The sequence below is a fragment of the Balaenoptera physalus genome, assembly GCF_965194825.1.
Source record: "Balaenoptera physalus genome assembly, chromosome: 4".
Taxonomy (NCBI): Eukaryota; Metazoa; Chordata; class Mammalia; order Artiodactyla; family Balaenopteridae; genus Balaenoptera; species Balaenoptera physalus.
This window is the reverse complement of record NC_138891.1, coordinates 145,563,130-145,580,319: the sequence shown is the minus strand read 5'-3', so window position 1 is coordinate 145,580,319 and position 17,190 is coordinate 145,563,130. Positions and strand designations below refer to the sequence as shown.

The 17,190-nt window shown below is 47.3% G+C and overlaps 1 protein-coding gene across 11 annotated transcripts in view; it reads right to left on the bottom strand.

Annotated features, from left to right (window-relative positions):
* Nucleotides 1-17,190, bottom strand: part of ADARB1 (adenosine deaminase RNA specific B1) — a 117,860-nt gene that overhangs the window by 38,610 nt on the left and 62,060 nt on the right. For 10 of the 11 annotated variants that reach the window (XR_014262967.1, XM_082459910.1, XM_082459911.1 and 7 more), the window contains one exon: nt 2,812-2,886. Coding sequence is in view for 9 of the 11 variants with exons in the window: in XM_082459910.1 (XP_082316036.1) it covers nt 2,812-2,839 (28 nt within the window). In the remaining 2 variants the exon portion in view is untranslated. Of the gene's footprint in view, nt 1-2,811; nt 2,887-17,190 lie in introns of those variants that run through there. The other variant, XM_082459916.1, reaches the window with a different exon arrangement.

Genomic DNA, 17,190 nt, shown 5'->3' with positions numbered 1-17,190 from the left:
TACATCCCATGATAGAAAAAAATATATAAGGCAAGATAGGAAGACTGACACTGCAGACGGCCACAGCTCCCTAACTTCCCAACTGAAGGTGGCATCTTTGTCTTTTTTAGAAAAACAAATATTTGATGGATTTACAGAATAATTTAGTTATCCTACCTTTTAAAGGTAGTTTATTTTTACAATTAATAAAGATAATTTTAGAACTCTAAAAGTTCATGGCAAAATAAATATGATTTTAATTTCAAAAAGGGGAATAAAAAAGCATTCACTCTCCCCTTTAAGTTTATCAGATAAAGCTTTTTTAAAAAGAAAAAGAAGTAACTCCTTGTTTTCCTGGTTAGTTTGCACACGTTGTTGGCCGCAGGAAGCTCAGGGGTAACTATCACAGGGCTTTACAATACTGTTGACATGAATGTACTTGAAGACCTACCACTAGTTTTTGAGAATCCACGTAAGTCTTTTAAGCAATGGAAATATTTTTCACAATTGTAAGCCAGTTTACAAGTACCCGAATACGGTGGCCCTCGGTCCGTTTCTACTACATAACGTGAAAGTAGATTCTGACTATGCTAAGGAAACTGAGAAGCACAGTGAAAACGCTCATCGGCCCTACCCACGGGAGGGGGCTTAACGTGGCAGCAAGTCTGGGTCACCGGCTGGCAGTCCCCACAGTTCAAGCTCTCAGATTCCCAGGGCTGTCACCACTCAGCTGAGATGTGAGAACAGCCCTGGTTTAAACACAGGCCACGGGAAGACTGCCACCACACCGTGGCAGAGATTGGGAGATGGCCAAGCTTTCCCTACAGACTTCATGCCTCCTACGTACTCCTGACACACACCACTTCTCCCAGTTGACAAAGCTGACGGAATGGACACTAAATTTTCATTTATAACATCCTCCAGCAAAAGCTCAATAGGTTACTCCTTTCGGTGCTCCAGGGAAACAAAAGGTTAGAAAGGGTGGGGCAGGACAGAATTGAGATTAACAAACGAGCAAGAATATCACACGCGACATGACGGCTTACGTTCTGACGTTACCGCTGAACAGAATTATCACTACAGAAGTCAGATCATGAGAAATGTATCCTGACATGTATTTAATCCAATGTTTATAATCTCTGGAACAAACAAATGCTTTCTTTTAAAAAATAAAAATAATCAGTATTGATTATAGAAAAATACACTTTCTATAAGATAGTTCACATAGATTCTGAGCTCTTATTTGCTTCAGAAGCATGGAAATACTGCTCATGTTCTACTTTACTGAAAATGCTACTATGTAAAGGAAAATAAAACACTAAAATTGGAGAAAGACCTCCCACTATCATAACTCTTCTTAAATAGATGCTTTCTCTTTCCATGTCATGCTACTTTATTTCATAAATGTGAATATTAACCATGATAAAAATTCTTCATCACTTTCAAAATGATAGAAAATACAGGACTGGCATTTCAAAGTTTCAGCGCTAGAACCAACAGTTTATCTTTCCAGAAAATGAATTCAGAAGGATTCTTTATCTCGGTAAGAGACTACCGGATCAGTCTGGGATAGTTATATCCCTACACACACTGGGACGTTTCCTCCCATACCTGATGACCAGCGCCATGGGTGACAGTGGGAGTGGGGAGTGGGCTGACCCCTGAGAACACAGGCTGGGTTCCAAAGACCCCGAGAGCAGCTGTGCTGGGGGCAGCACCACGGGCAGCCAGAGGCCGCAGGAGGAGGTGCCGCCACATAGACTGAAACCGCGCCTGGTCACGTCTTCTCACGCTTGCGTCCCGGGAATGGCCTCCAGCCTGAGGGCACACGACTGCGGGGTCACCCAGCAAAGACCCAGCAACTCCATGGCGCCCACTGCACTCGTGGAGCAGAACCCCTGGCTTCTGCGTGCAGACAAGCCAACTCCGAGGCCTCGGCTGTGGGTTCTGGGTGAGGCCGAGGGAAAGCGGTGGACTGTATCCTCATCCGCGGTGACCGTTCGTCACTCACGCCTGCGGGTTCTTCCTGGGACCTCTCAACATGGACAAGTAACAATGCACATTACACACATACCAGAACACTGATGTCTCTGTTGTTATTTCCCTACTGAAAGCTCCCAACTTCTGTGGGAGCATTTAACCTTATGCAAAGGCTCTGCTCTCCGGGATTAAAGACAAAACAGAATAGAGAAGTATATTCACTGAACTCTTCATCTATGAACATCTATGAACAATGTCGAGAGCGGGAAAGCTGAGGCTCTCTGCCCCTCCGTCCCCTCCGTCCCAGAGGGCAGTGTGGAAAGGGGTTTCAGGCCACGGCAGCCCGAAGGCCCATCAAAGTCTTTGGAAACAAGATCAACAGACTCACGCGAGTCCCCTTCCTTCAAAACGCACGGACAACCCACCGTATTTGAAGGGAAGATTTTATACACTGTCACCTCAAATGACCAATCTCAAAGGTTATCTCAGATTTACACAGATGGAAATTGAACCATGATCATGAGAACCACGCAGTGACAGAGCACGAAGCCATGCGGCTTTATGACACGTGCACCTGGAGGCAGGCCTCTCCCTTCCAGGCATGTGCATCAGGACCCCAGGACGACAGCAAGGAATGAAAATCCAGACAAACAGCTGTAAGGAAATGCCCACAGTAGACACCGATACCTACTGTAGAGATTATATAAAAATTAAACACATGCCACCGTTAGCAGTCTGTATCAAAGGAAAACAATCACCTTCCCCAAGTTGGTCCCATTCAATACATTTACAACACTAAGATTTTCATAGAAAATTAGCCACTTGACACTACGTGATAGGCCTAGATCTTACTCATGTTTTCTTCATCTTCTACATCCATGGCAAAATACTTTTGAGGGTTTCTTGACTGGCGGAGACTGTTTCTGTCTGAAAGACAGCAAGAAAATGACATTGAGTGTACCAGTCATATGAGGTAAAGTCTCCTCTGTGGAAAAAGTCGCAGAACAAGGACGGTTAGGTCTGCCCTCTGGACAGAACATTCTGATGCTCCAGCCTCTTCAGCATGGTCCAGGACCCCCAGCGTCCCCCCACCCCAGGATCCTGGCCAGGACTCTGCTGTTGGGCAGGGGGCGGGTACCATGGCAGGGAAGATTTCGGGCCACGCTGCGGAGGACCGCCTGGATTCCAGGGGTCAGGACCATGGAGAGCTCCGAACCAAGGGAAGGGTGACACGTTTAAATCTCAGAAAGACGCCTCGTCAAGACAAACCCCAAACAGAACTCCAGCCCATCTGCCACTTGACCTCTGTTCTGGGGGGACTTTGGTTTGGGTTATAAAATAAAGCTGTGGAGCAAGAACATGCCGCAGCGTTCACCCTACTCCTCCCCTCCACCTTGACTGAGAAGCATCGCACGGACGGAACTAAAAAGCACATAACTGTTCGAATCTGATCTAATTTCTTAGCCATGTATAACTTATTATTCTGTTGTCAGGAGAAACCACAAGAAATCCTCAAAGAACAATTATTCCAATTATATAATTATTAACAAATTTAAGAGTTTCCTCTTCCTAAATACCTTGGCTGTACTTTGCAGGACTGTACTAACATACAATCTGTAATAAAGAATCCCATCAAATTGCCACTGAGGAAAAAGATCTGCAAATTTTGTAGTCACATTTTTTATACAAATTAAATTTATATTATAAATCAGTTAAGAGGCAAATTTATTGCTTTTAAGGAAATAGTGACTAAAATGTGCTAAATCATGCTTATACCTTATACATCTCTCTCATGTAACATATATGTAAAATAGTTTCCATGACAACCATTTGTTAATGACATTAACTCTCACTGTATATCTGGTAAACATACAGTTAAATGAGTTAAAAGTTAAATGAGTTTTTATTTAGACTCCTTTATTCAAGAAAGTGTTCCAGATAGATTTTAAAGCATTAACATTTTATACTCATGAATTACTTCAGCATAAATTTCTGAAAGTTTATTATATGAAAAGCACAGTACTGGATATTACAAGAACCTAAAATGAATCAGACAGACTCTGCAATTGAGAAATTTAAATAAAAATATTGTCTGGATAGCTGATTGTATTAAGGAATAACTTTCAGTCATTTTAGGTGTGGAAATAGTGCTTGTCTTTTAGTGATATATACTGAAATATTTACAGACGAAATGATACCTGGGATTTATTATTATAAAATGATCCCACGTGGTGGGAAAAGGTAGATACGGATGAACCTGAGGGGCCACGGCTGGTGATGCCGGTGCTGCCTGACGGGCACTCGGGCTCGCCACACCATTCTGTATCGGTGTGTGTGTTAATATTTCCACTATGGAATAGTTTCAGTGGAAGTAATTTCTTTGAGGTCTGGAATGGGCACGAGTGCCAGACCGCCCATGCCCTCAGTGAGATGCAGGTGCTCCAAGGGTCCTCTCGGCCACGGTCAGGGCGTGTGGTGGTTAAGCTGATCCTGGAGGAGAGGGCGGTGGGACACAACGTGAAGGCTATGAACAGGTAGCATGCGGGAAGCACAGAGGTTGTGTGAGAAAGGCCCTTAGAAAGCGCTTCTGAGAAACTCAGTTATCAGTTCTGGAAGCAACCACACAAGCTGTCCAGACCACTCTGTTCTTACTGGCTGAGAGCTGGACTCAAAGCAGGCACAGGGGCTCGTGTGGTGGGACGACGGAGGGCACGTCCCCCGTTTAGCCCAACTGAAAACCCTGGACGGCACAGACGCAGCAAGCACGAGGAGGCTCGGGAGGGCGGAGGGGACGGCAGAGCAGCAGGGGACCCGGGGACGGTGTGGCGGCGAGTCCCTTACATCTTCTTTTTGCATCATTATCCCAGGCTTGGAGCTGAAGAAGCCGGCAACCTGGAAACACCAATGAGCAGACCAAAACACCCAACGAAAACTGTCTCTCTGGCCAAGGGACCAGGAGAAGACCTCCCAGCAGGACAGGAACCTGACAGACCGAACCGCCCTATTCAGCCAGACCCCAGCCTCCCACCCGCAACGACGTGGGGTAGGGGAGCCTCGCGTCTCATTCCCTCTGGGCTGTGACGACACCCTCCCCCCTCCCCCCCGGCGATGCAGAGTCAGGGAGAACAGGCGGGGAGCCTGGACTTCCACCCCCCCTGGCGGTACCCAGGCACCTGCCCCCTCCCCACTGCAGGTGTCACAGGAGGCCGCCACCCAGCAGTGCCAGTGGAGGCCAGGGAACCTGGACGTGCACCCCCGTCCGGCAGCGATGAGGCGGCGTCTCCCCTCCCCAACAGAGGGCTGGGAGAGAAAGCCAGCTGAAGCAGAGGTCCAAGTAAGACTCAGGTTCTTGTAACATAGTATGTCCAGGTTTCAATCAAAGATCACTCATCACACTGAGAGCCAGGAAGATCTCAAAGCGAATGGAAAAAGACAATCGATGCCGACCCAGAGACATCAGCGTTATCTGAGAAAATTTTAAAGCAGCCATCATAAAAATGAAGTGGGAGGAATCAGTAACTGATCTCAACACTGCCTATACAGTCCGAGTCATCAAGACAGACAGGCAGACCACACGGAACAAAACAGAGGACCCAGAGACAGGCCCCTACAAAACACCCGCTCATTGTTGACAAAGGCGCACAAGCAATGCAAAGAAGGAAGGACAGCCTTGTCAACAGACAGTGCTGGGCAGCCGGGCACCTAGAGCTCACATCCCACACACACACATTCACCTGGAATGGACCATGGGCTTATTAAACGTAAAGCATGAAACTACAAGACGTTTACAGAAATCACAGGAGAACATCCGTGGGATCTAGGACTCGGCAGAGAGTGTGCAGATCAGCCACTGAAAGCACGATTCATAAAAGGAACAAATGATGAACTGGAGCCCATCGAAATTAAAAAACGTTCGCTCTGCTAAAGACCCTGTTGAGAAGGTGGAAAGACAAGCTATAGACTGTGAGCAAGTATCTGAAAACCACACACCAACACACAAAATACACAAGAGGCTCTCAACAATGAAACACACGCTCCCATTACAGAGACACTTCACCGAAGAACGCACACGATGGATGTTCACACGGGAAATGATGTTCGTCATCATTAGCACGAGGGAAATGGGACTTAAAACCACGTGAGATTCCACAACACACTTACGAGAAGGGCTAAAATAATGACAACCCAAGGGCCGGCGAGGAAGGGGAGAAACTGGATCACTCACACGCTGCTGGTGGGGATGTAACATGGTACAGCCACTCTGGGAACCAGTCTGGTGGTTTCTTAAAACTACACGTGGGCATTTATTCCAGAGAAATGAAGACTTACGTTCACATAAAAAACGTGTACAGGAACGTTTATAGCAACTTTATTCATAACAGCCCCAAACCAGAGACAAGCCCGTGCCCTTCAGCAGGTGACCGGCTGAACACACTGTGGACCATCCGCACCACGCAGCACCATGCGACAGTGAAAAGCAACAAACTACTGACACACGCGACTACCTGGAGGAACCTCCAGAGAATGAGTCTGAGTGAAAAAGCCAGTCCCAAAGGTTACATACATTACAGCCCGTTTATACAAAGGCGATCCTTGAGCAGCACGGGTTTGAACTGCATGGGTCACTGAGACACAGATTTGTTTTCACTAAGCACGACCCACCCCACTGCACGGCCTAAGGTTGGCTGAGTCCAAGGATGAGTATACAGAGGGCCGACTATCAGTTACACGGGTTTCCGACTGCACCTCGGGTCGGCACCCCAACCCCTGTGCTGGTCAAGGGTCAACTGTATAACATTCTTGAAACGAGAAAACTGTAGAAATGGAGAGCAGAGTAGAGGCTGCGGGTGGGGAGGGCGTGGGTGTGGCTATAAGAGCACAACGGGGGGGGCGGGGGCGACAGATGCTCCGGATCTTGACTGTCCTGAGGTCGGCACCCCGGCTGTGACAGTGCGCTGTGTAAAGGGAACACCGTCCTCCCCGTATTGTTTCTTACAGCTACACGTGAATGTACGTTCTCTCAAAATAAGACCGTCAATTTAAAGCAGGCAGAAGGCACACAGTATAGTGGCCGGTGCGCTGGGAGGCTGGCTTCTCTGGAGGTCCCGGACGAGGAGGCCACGCCTGCCGCGACGGTGACGGGCAGTCGGAGCACAGGAGAACCCTGCGCCGCCAGAGCTCACCTCGTTTGGAGGACGTGCCTCGTTTTCCTGCTCTTTCATATTAAAGTTCTAAAAAAGGACAGGGAAAATGTCTCACAGTAGAAAATAATCAGGCTGTGCACAGTGTGGGTGGGTACGTGTAAATTAAAAGTGGAAGCCAGAAATCTCTTGCAGAGCAGAAGCCAGTATTTTCAGCTTCTACAAATGCCAACTCTCGTACTGAAGGTTATAAAACAAAGCAAAATAGCAAATGCAAGCACTTTAGAGCATTTTGCGTAACATTTTTCTTTCATTCTGAAAAGCACCTCATATGGCCTGGACTACAAACACGTAAGAATTAAAACCCATCAAAATCCCACATGGAACAAAATTCCAGGAATGGCCAGGTAAAGGAAAGCTTTACTTGACAGCAGTATTCGAATGCCTTCTTCATTTTTCAGGGTCCCCTAAGCATTAAGAAGTAAGCAGGGCTTCCCTGGTGGCGCAGTGGTTGAGAGTCTGCCTGCCAATGCAGGGGACACGGGTTCGCGCCCTGGTCTGGGAAGATCCCACATGCCGCGGAGCAACTGGGCCCGTGAGCCACAACTACTGAGCCTGCGCGTCTGGAGCCTATGCTCCGCAACAAGAGAGGCCACGATGGTGAGAGGCCCGCGCACCGCGATGAAGAGTGGCCCCCACTTGCCGCAACTGGAGAAGGCCCTCGCACAGAAACGAAGACCCAACATAGCAATCAATCAATCAATAAATAAATCTTTAAAAAAAAAAAAAAAAAAAAAGAAGTAAGCGGAACTCGGGGGGGGGGCAGGGAGGCATGAAAAGACCATTAAACTTGGCATCGAAAGACCTGGGACTTAAGTTTAACTTGATTCCAGTTATAATTTCAAATTTTCTTTTTTTAAATAGAACTAGAAAAGCTGATCTTATGTGGAAAAATAATCAGGTTTGAATAGTCAGGAAAACTCTGAACTAAGGAGCAGTTAGGTGGGGCTGGTCCTCTCAGACTGGAAAGGATGGGGCGCCAGCATCCAAAGCATGCCCGCGGCTCATGGACTGTGGAGCAGGGAGACGGACTCAGGACAGAGCAGCTTTCCACACCACTGACCAATGCGCTTTCTAACACGTGGGCCTGGAAACGGGGTAAGCCCGGGAGGAAGAGGAAGCTGGACCCAACAGGGCCACTCGGTCAGTGTTGGTTTCGGTTCCCCATGGGTTCGCGTCTGACTTCCAATAATATGATCCGACAGGCAATGCTTTATTTTCTAAGTGGGTGGTGGGTAAATGGTCATCTGTTGTGTGATTCCTCATACACTGTAGATGTTCATGATGGAAGCCAAGGTGTACATATATATGTAAAATACAACATTCCTATCTGCTTCTGACAGCACCCTCATCTTCACCGTGGAAACGTCAGCCTGCACAAATTCCTCCCCTTCCCTTGGTGACAAAAAGGTTTTCCGGAATCAAATACACAGAACATAACTTATTAATATTCAGGATGCATCAGAACATGAATTCTCTATTGTGCTGGTGAAAAATGCTATCTTTAGGAATTCACTAAAAATTTATAGATTAAAAAATGTTTAAGACAAGCAGTAACTTGACAAAAATTACTAGCCATTATTACTGGGTTTTATCCATGTTACTCTCCGAACAGGATGATTTTGAGAAAAGTTTTACATATTCTTAATGACTGTTAAGGGTTTCAGTTTTAATAGCCATACACTACAAATTTTTAAAGAGCGAAGTGTTAAAATGAAGATTCTTCATGTTAATTCTCTGCTATAAATCAAGCAACTTGCTAAAGGCTAGACTAATTTCGCAGCTATAGCAAAAAACTGAATGATGATTTTATTATTTATTTAACAAAGATAACTGAAGTATAGAATTCTTACATAATTTGAAGAAAAATAATCTGAAATTCAACAACTTAATCATGCATGTTTAGAGAATGCATTCATGATCTGTATTTTGCTTCCAATATTTTGCTTTCTAAACAAATATCATTAAAATATTCAAACCACTCAATTTATAATATTTTACAAAGAAATAGTTTCATTCCTAGGAAACCATCCAAATAATAGATGTTCCGTTATCCTTTAGAGATTTTGTACACATTGAACTAGATACAGCAGACTATGCATAGCAAATAAGGTTCAAGCATTACTTTTAAAACACATGCTTTTTTCTAGTGAAATGCAACATGGAATAATTAAAATAACCATAGCAATCGACAAAAAAACTCTTGGAACTAATAAGCAATTATAGAAAGGTTGCAGAATACAAGGTTAATATACAAAAGTCAATTGCTTTCCTACATGCAAGCAGTGAACTGGAATCTGACGTAAAAAACACAATACCATTTACGTTAGTACCCCCCCAAGTGAAATACTTGGGTATAAATTTAACAGAATATGTACAAGATCTATATGAGGAAAAGTGCAGAACTCTGACGAACGAAATCAGAGAACTAAATAAATGGAGAGAAAATCCATATACATGGATAGAAAGACTCAATAATGCTGACTTTGGCTCTTCCCAAGTCGATCTACAGATTCAGTGCAATCCCAATCAAAATCCCAGCAAGGTATTTTGTGGAAATCAACTAACTGATTCCAATGTTTATATGAAGAGGCAAAGACCCAGAGTAGCCAACACAATATTGAAGGAGAAGAACAAATCTGGAGGACTGACAGTATCTGACTTCAAGACTTACTATAAAGCTATGGTAATCAGGACAGTGTGGTATTGGTGAAAGAAGAGCCAAATAGATCGATGGAACAGGATAGAGAGCCCAGAAGCACACCCACATAAATACTGTCAACTGTTCCTTGACAAAGGAGCTAAGGCAATACAATAGGGCAAAGATAGTCTCTTCAACAAATGGTGCTGGAACAACTGGTCATCCACATGCAAAAAAATGAATCTAGACACAGATCTTACAAGCTACATAAAAATTAACTCAAAATGGATCACAGACCTAAATGTAAAATGTAAAACTCCTGGAAGATAACATAGGAGAAGACCTAGATGACCTTGGGTTTGGCAATGACTTTTTAGATACAACATCATAGGCATGAGCCACGAAAAAAAGAATCGCTAAGCTGGACTTCATTAAAATTAAAAACTTCTCTTCTATGAAAAACAATGTCAAGAGAACAAGAAGACAAGCCACAGACAGGGAGAAAATTTTTGCAAAAGAAATAGCTGATAAAGGACTGTTATCCAAAATATACAAAGAACTCTTAAAACTCAACAATGAGAAGACAACAACCTGATTAAAAAATAGGCCAAAGACCTGAACAGACACCACACCAAAGAAGACATACACATGGCAAATAAGTAAAGCTGTCATCAGGGAAATGAAAATTAAAACAACAATCAGATGTCCCTACACACCTATTAAAATGGTGAAAATCTAGAACACAGACAACAGCAAACACTGGCAAGATTGCAGAGAAACGGGAACTCTCATTCACTGCTGGTGGGAATGCAGAATGGTGTGGCTGCTTTGGAAGACAGTCTGGTGGTTTCTTACAAAACTAAACAGACTCTTACCACAGGATCCAGCAATCGCTTTCCTTGGTATTTACCTAAAGGAGCTGAAAACTTATGTCCACACAAAAGCCTGCATGTGGATATTTATAGCAGCTTTATCCACAGTTGACAAAACCTGGAAGCAAACAAGTTGTCCTTCAGTAGGTGAACAAATAAACTGTGGCCCATCCAGACAATGGAACAGTATTCAGAGCTAAAGAGAAATGAGCTATCAAGTCAAGAAAAGATATGCAGGAAACTTGAATGCATATTCCTAAGTGAAAGCAGCCAATCTGAAAAGGCTACAGACTGTATGATTCCAACCATATGACATTCTGGAAAAGGCACAACTATGGAGACAGTAAAAAGATCAGTGGCTGCCATGGGGTGGGAAGAGGGGAGGGATACACAGGTGGGGCGCAGACATTGTTTAGAGCAGTGAAACTACTCTGTAGGACACTATGGTGAAGATTAATAAACAGAAACTCCATTATTTTTATAACCACACTCTGTCCTTCGAGATGAATGAAGAGTAACAACACATTTGAAATACTGTCCATGCTTGCTCTGTTCATCACGGCCTAATTAAAATCCCGTTTATCTGAAAATTACACTTTATTTTCTGGAATGAAAGGGAGAAAAGAGAATACTGTGAGCTGTATTTTCAATATGAACACTAATAATTACATTAAGAATAGGCACTGTTAAGATTTGATCCAGTTCCCATAGTATTTCAAGTACATTCCACAAATCTAACTCCACACATTTGCTTTAGAATCTCAACTGTCAAACCAGGGTGACTCTGCCCATCCCTGGAACACACCCCCAGCTGAAGGAGCTCCTTCCCAGGGAGCACGGCCCCCACTTGTGCTGGGAAGCCCATCTGTACAAGTGCAATGAAATGTACCCATACATCTGTCACAAGAGATTCTGGGAGCCCTGGGCCTTCCATCCGTAACTGCTGTCCTCCAGGGGTCTGCAACTTCCCTTACTTGCGCCCCTCTCCTGGCAGACACAGTGTCTCCCACTCTTGCCAGAGACTGGCTAAGATCCCTTCCTCCCTGATATACACAGCACAGCAGCAATGCATCACAGAAATCCCCCTCCTCACCCACCGAATGGTACTTCAGGTGGCCCATTCCAGAGCGAACTCCAGGCCTGAAAGCTGAAGCTATCCCTCTGCCACTGCCATCCTGTCACCCACACCTGTCCCATGGGTGCCCAAATCCCTGGTGCTGGCACACGGAAGGCTCTAGTGGCTACTTGTTGCATGAATGGATGGATGGATGGGTGGGTGGGTGGGTGGATTGGATGAACGGGTGGGTGGGTGGGTGGATGAGTGGGTGGATTGGATGAATGAGTGAATGGGTGAGTGATGAATGGATGAATAGATGGGTGGATGAATGGATGGATGGGTGGATGAACAGATGAATGGGTGGGTGGGTGAATGGCTAGGGGGATGGATGGGTGCGTGGGTAGATGGGTGGGTGGGTGGATGAACAGATGGATGGGTGGGTGGATGAACAGCTAGGTGGGTGGATGGGTGGACGGGTGGGTGGGTGGGTGGGTGGACAAATGCCCTCCCGCCCTAAGCCTCCAGCTGCCACAGCACTCTGCCCCTCACAAAGAGGCAGTCTCTCAGCCAGGTGGAAGCAGGGAAGAAGCCTGGCATGACAGCTGCCTGCTCCCTCAGGTACTGTCTGCATCTCCTCGATGGCACAGAGTGTCCATGCCCCGTCCTCCAGCACTATCAGAGGTGGCTCACCTATGCAGGTCTGGGCCTCCATTTCTATAAAAGGCCCCCACCCCCCATTCACTTCTCCATCCTGGAAACGCGGGGAGCCCAGCTGGACTGCAGCACAAGCACGGTGACAGTGGCCGTCACAGGGTGTGCAGAATGACGGGGCACAGACAAGGGTGCTGCCACCCTCAGGACAAAGTACTCGCTGAGAACGCCCTGCGTCGCAGAATACAGGCGGGCATTCATAAGGTGGGGGGCGGGGGGGGTGAAGGAGCCCTCTGGGTTCTCCACCCCGCCCCTCCCACTGCCGTGAGTGGAGAGAAGGCGACAGCGTCTGCACTGGTCCGGCCCGGGGAGGGCTGGTCTAACAGTCCCCGGGAGTGTGACCTGGGCTCCAGACCCACCTCGGGCCTCAGGGGGCAGCACCTACCAAGACAGCAGTGTCTGCTGTATGGGGGTCCTGGTCAGTATTTAAATTGCACATTGTCCTCTTCTAACCATAATTTTTTGACAACTAAGCTAAGCCATGTGCCTCTCATCCAGAGTAAACAGCCAATACCCTGCCTTGTGGAAGGGAGTGACCCTTCCACAGGAGCAGTGAAAAATCACTGAAATCGCATTGCTACTGAAACCAAGGAACCTGCTGCTACACTGTACTGACAAATAACTAAATTCGAAGAGGCACACGTTATACCAGTCTTCACACAGGATTTGGAGCACTTTAAAATTATACAATACTAAAAGACTACATTTCACATCTTGTAAAACTTTCCCAGTTTGGTATAAATGGGATGGCCAGTCCTAATAATACTCATGCTTTTTAAAGGCATCATTATTAGTTTCAAATATAGGGCATGTTATAAATAGGAACAGGTATTAACACATGCCTAATGCTGTTTAGCAGGTGTTCACAATGAATCTGCACACACGGGAATGTCCAGCGAGCACGACTCACTTAATACCCTGCATTGCTACATCTTGTAACACCCAATTTCTCAAGATGCTGGTCTGAAACCGCAACGTACTTGGGAATGGTTTTCCCACTGAAGAATAAGATTCTAGAATGTGTGAAGACATTTAGAATTTGTATACAGTGGGACTAATACAAACCATGTGAATTACAATAAGTTCCAAAAGAATGATGACAGAATTGTTCTTACACGTCTCAAAATTTTCCCGAATTTATATGTTTAGTGATGAGGGGCCATGGAGAAAAAATAGTGGCAAGTGTAAATTTAGGGTATGTGGATGAAAATTTCTTGCAGTTTTGGCTTTTGCCTTTGTCTTAATTTCCTACTGCTTGTCTTAATGCCATCTTGCTCTTTCACGCCTGACCGAGGAGAGCAAACACACCGACGCTGTAACCAGGTGCAGGTCGGGAGCAGCAGGGACACGCCGAGAAGGCTACACCCGCGTGCCCTGGGGACGGTGCCTCTGTCCTGGACACACACGGTGGGCATGGTGCCCGCAGAGGTCACACATCACAAGGCCCCGCCGCTCCTAGACACAGAGCTCCGTTAGTACAAGCGTCTGTGTTACAGTGAGCAAGATGGTCTTATCACAGATTGCTGACTCCAAAATGAATTTCTTCTTCCTCTTCTTGGGAAGCCACACTGAAGAACCGTGGCTCATTTTATTTCCTGGAGAGATGACTGTCTCCTGCTGCAGAAGACCCCAAAGATGCGGTGCTGGAGAAAGACCCCGCTCCAGCCCTATCAGCTGCTGGGTAACGAGGTGGCGCCCGGAAGACAACTGGCTATTGCCTCAGCAGGAGTATCTCTGCACCTCAGACATTTTCTGTTAGTTAGCGCATAGTACGTGGAGACAGCAAACGCTCAACACCTCTTAAAGCAACAATTCACCCCAAAGCCAGTAGTTTGTGATTTTTATGGTCACAGGCAACTTTTAAATCTGGTGTTAAGAAAAGAATATTGATCTTAACATATCAAGTTGAATTAAAGACTGAAATTATCTGGAGTGTTGAATGGAAGGAATTTGCTCTCCGTGTTTTTAGAAGGAAAACACTGTAACAGCGGCAGCCAGTCTTACCACAGCATGAAGAGTAGTTTTGACGTTAGAAAAGTCAGTCAGTAAGGAAGAGTGGCAGCAAAGGAGAAATTACAAAGCATCTGTCTCTAGAGGGAAAATCTCCTGGGACTCAAAGCTACACACTTCAAAGATTTCATAAATGTCTTCCTAAAAAATACTTTAAACCTTGAAGCTAACGTGATTCCTAGACACGTTTAGAGACATGTTTTTAAAATCTACCTTTGTAAGCGAGTCCCTAGCTAAAACTCTACGAAATGCCAACAGAAGAAAAGAGGGGCATTCTAGAGGGAAAGCAGAAGTAACCGGCATCAACAAGATAAACTCACAGGCAGGTCAGAACACGTTGCCGGAAGCCCGGTATTTGCACTTCAGGATGAAAGACAAAGGAGTTACCTTTCCTCTCAGAGCGTCTCCTGCGCCTCCTTTTACACCGGCGGATGCTGAGGACAGTCCCCATGGCCAGGGTCCCCGCGATGAGCGGGGCCAGCTCTGGCCAGCCCGGCCCCGTCCCAGCCCCCGGCCACTGGGGTGGGCGCTCAGCCAACCATCCGAGCCGCGTGCCTGCGACGGCCCTTGTGGACACGTGGGAAGGCGGCTCCTCCCCCGCCCCAGGCTCACTCTTCAAAGCGCAGATGGAGGGGCCCTCAGCCCTTCAAAGTGGGCAGGGACATGACTCCGGGGGCGGCGGGGGGGACGACACCATCTCCCCAGCAAACAGAGTCCTGCCTAAAAAACCCCAACATCTCCAGAATATACACAATTCCTCAAATAATGAAGTAGAACCACCAAGACTCCAGTTCACAAAATAACACTACCCAAAGTAACGCTCCCACGCAGCACTGCTCAGGGGCCCAGGGCCCCATGGCCTGGGGACATCGCTGGCCCCACCTGCACGTGGGCACCTGGGGCCAGGCAGGCACGACCCTCCCCTTCCCACCCAGCCTGGCTCGCTGGGGGGTGCAGAGCAGGACGCACACACACATGCGTGCACAGACATGCGCACACACACATGCACGCGCATATGCACACACACGCATACGCACACAGACACGCGCACGCACACAGACATGCGCACACACGCACACAGACACATGCACGCACGCACACACACACGCACACACACACACACACACACATCTCAGGGCGCGGGACCTGCACTTGGACTGGCCCAGCACAACCCACAGCCCTCAGCCCCCCTCGTCCAGACACGCTGCGTAGATGCTCTCCCACATCTTGGGGGCCCTGTCCTTGGAACAAAAGGTAACTGCATCCGAGAGCCCTGAGGACGGGGGTGTCTCGCGGGGGAGTCAGTGTGCAGGGAGGATGTGAGTAGCAGAGCCCTTCAGCAAAAGAAAAGTTAATCAACACGTCAAAATCTTTCTCTCCACACAACTGACCGTGTCTTGCATAAAAAGTGTTCCTTTCCTGGTAATGCCAGCATTGCTTTTCCAACTTATTATTCCAAAGGTGCACACGAATTAACGCCGGCTTCACCACGATTGCACGTGGAGCCTGAGCCATGTTTTGTCACATCAAGCAGCTCCTGTTACTCTTAGATTTGTGTGTGTGCCCGTCCGGACATGCTCCACAGAAGACCTGGCCCTGCAGAACCCCCCTCCCAGGGCTCCAGGCAGTGGGCACTGGTGGGACAGAACCCACCGCTCGCCCTGGGGAGGGACCAGAGTGCAACCCTGAGAGCGTGCCCTCCGACCCCGTCCCCAGCTGCAGGTGCAGCTCAGCTCTTACCGGCAGTCGTTCTGACTCTGCTTTCCTGGGTTCTGTACAGTAGTTGTCTGTGTGGCATCCCCACATCACACTGCAAATTATTTTAACTATATTTTCTTTTTGTTGATGCTCTGGCATTTGGGGGCCTTGCAGACCCTGGGAAGGAGAGACTGCCCCTCCCGGATGGGCTGATTTGCAGAGACAGCAGAGGGCTCGGCCAGGAGCAATGCAAACCCCAGCCCACACTGCGATCTAACTTCCCACCAGGCCCCTGCTGCCCCGCCCCTGCCCCAGATCACTCAGGCAGGGACCAGGCAACCAGAAACCACCGCTACAGCCCAGAGCCTGCCAGGGTGACTCAAACTGGCCAATCCTAAGTGGTTTACTCTGCCCTGCCTTGCTGTTCTCATGGAAACCCCCCAAAAGGCCTCCTCACTCCCTTCTCCCTCCTGACCCAGACACACGCTCCATGTCCTGCGGGGTGGGGGTGGGGCATGTGGCGCGGCGTCTCCACGGCACCTGCGGCACCTCCGCTCACGACGACCCCGCGGGTGCAGGACGGTTCTCGAGACGCCTGGTTTGACAACATCGAGTCTATTTAGGTTCCTTCTAACTAAAGGGCACCGAACAGTCTATGAAACACAAGGACAAGCTGGCTTCCTGCTATCACATCGTACAACCCAATTTCACATTCGCTCTACATTCGTATATAAAGTCAGGTAAAAGTGGCAGTTACGTGCATATAGCCTTCACTTCATAAAGTGATAATTTGCTTTTTCTCATCAAATGACACGACCGAACGCACAGTTAATCTTCCTCACGTAATAAATGCCATGTTTTCCGCTTTCTTGAAAATCAGAGTGAGTCAGAACCCACCGGAATGACAAGGCAAGTGGTGCCCTGATGCAGTGTCTGTGGCCGCGGACGGGAGGGGCCCTAACGGAGCACCACCTTTCTCAGCGCGTCTTAACTTACAGCCATTCCACGAGAAGTTCCCAAAGGTGAAGTAACTTCCTCTCT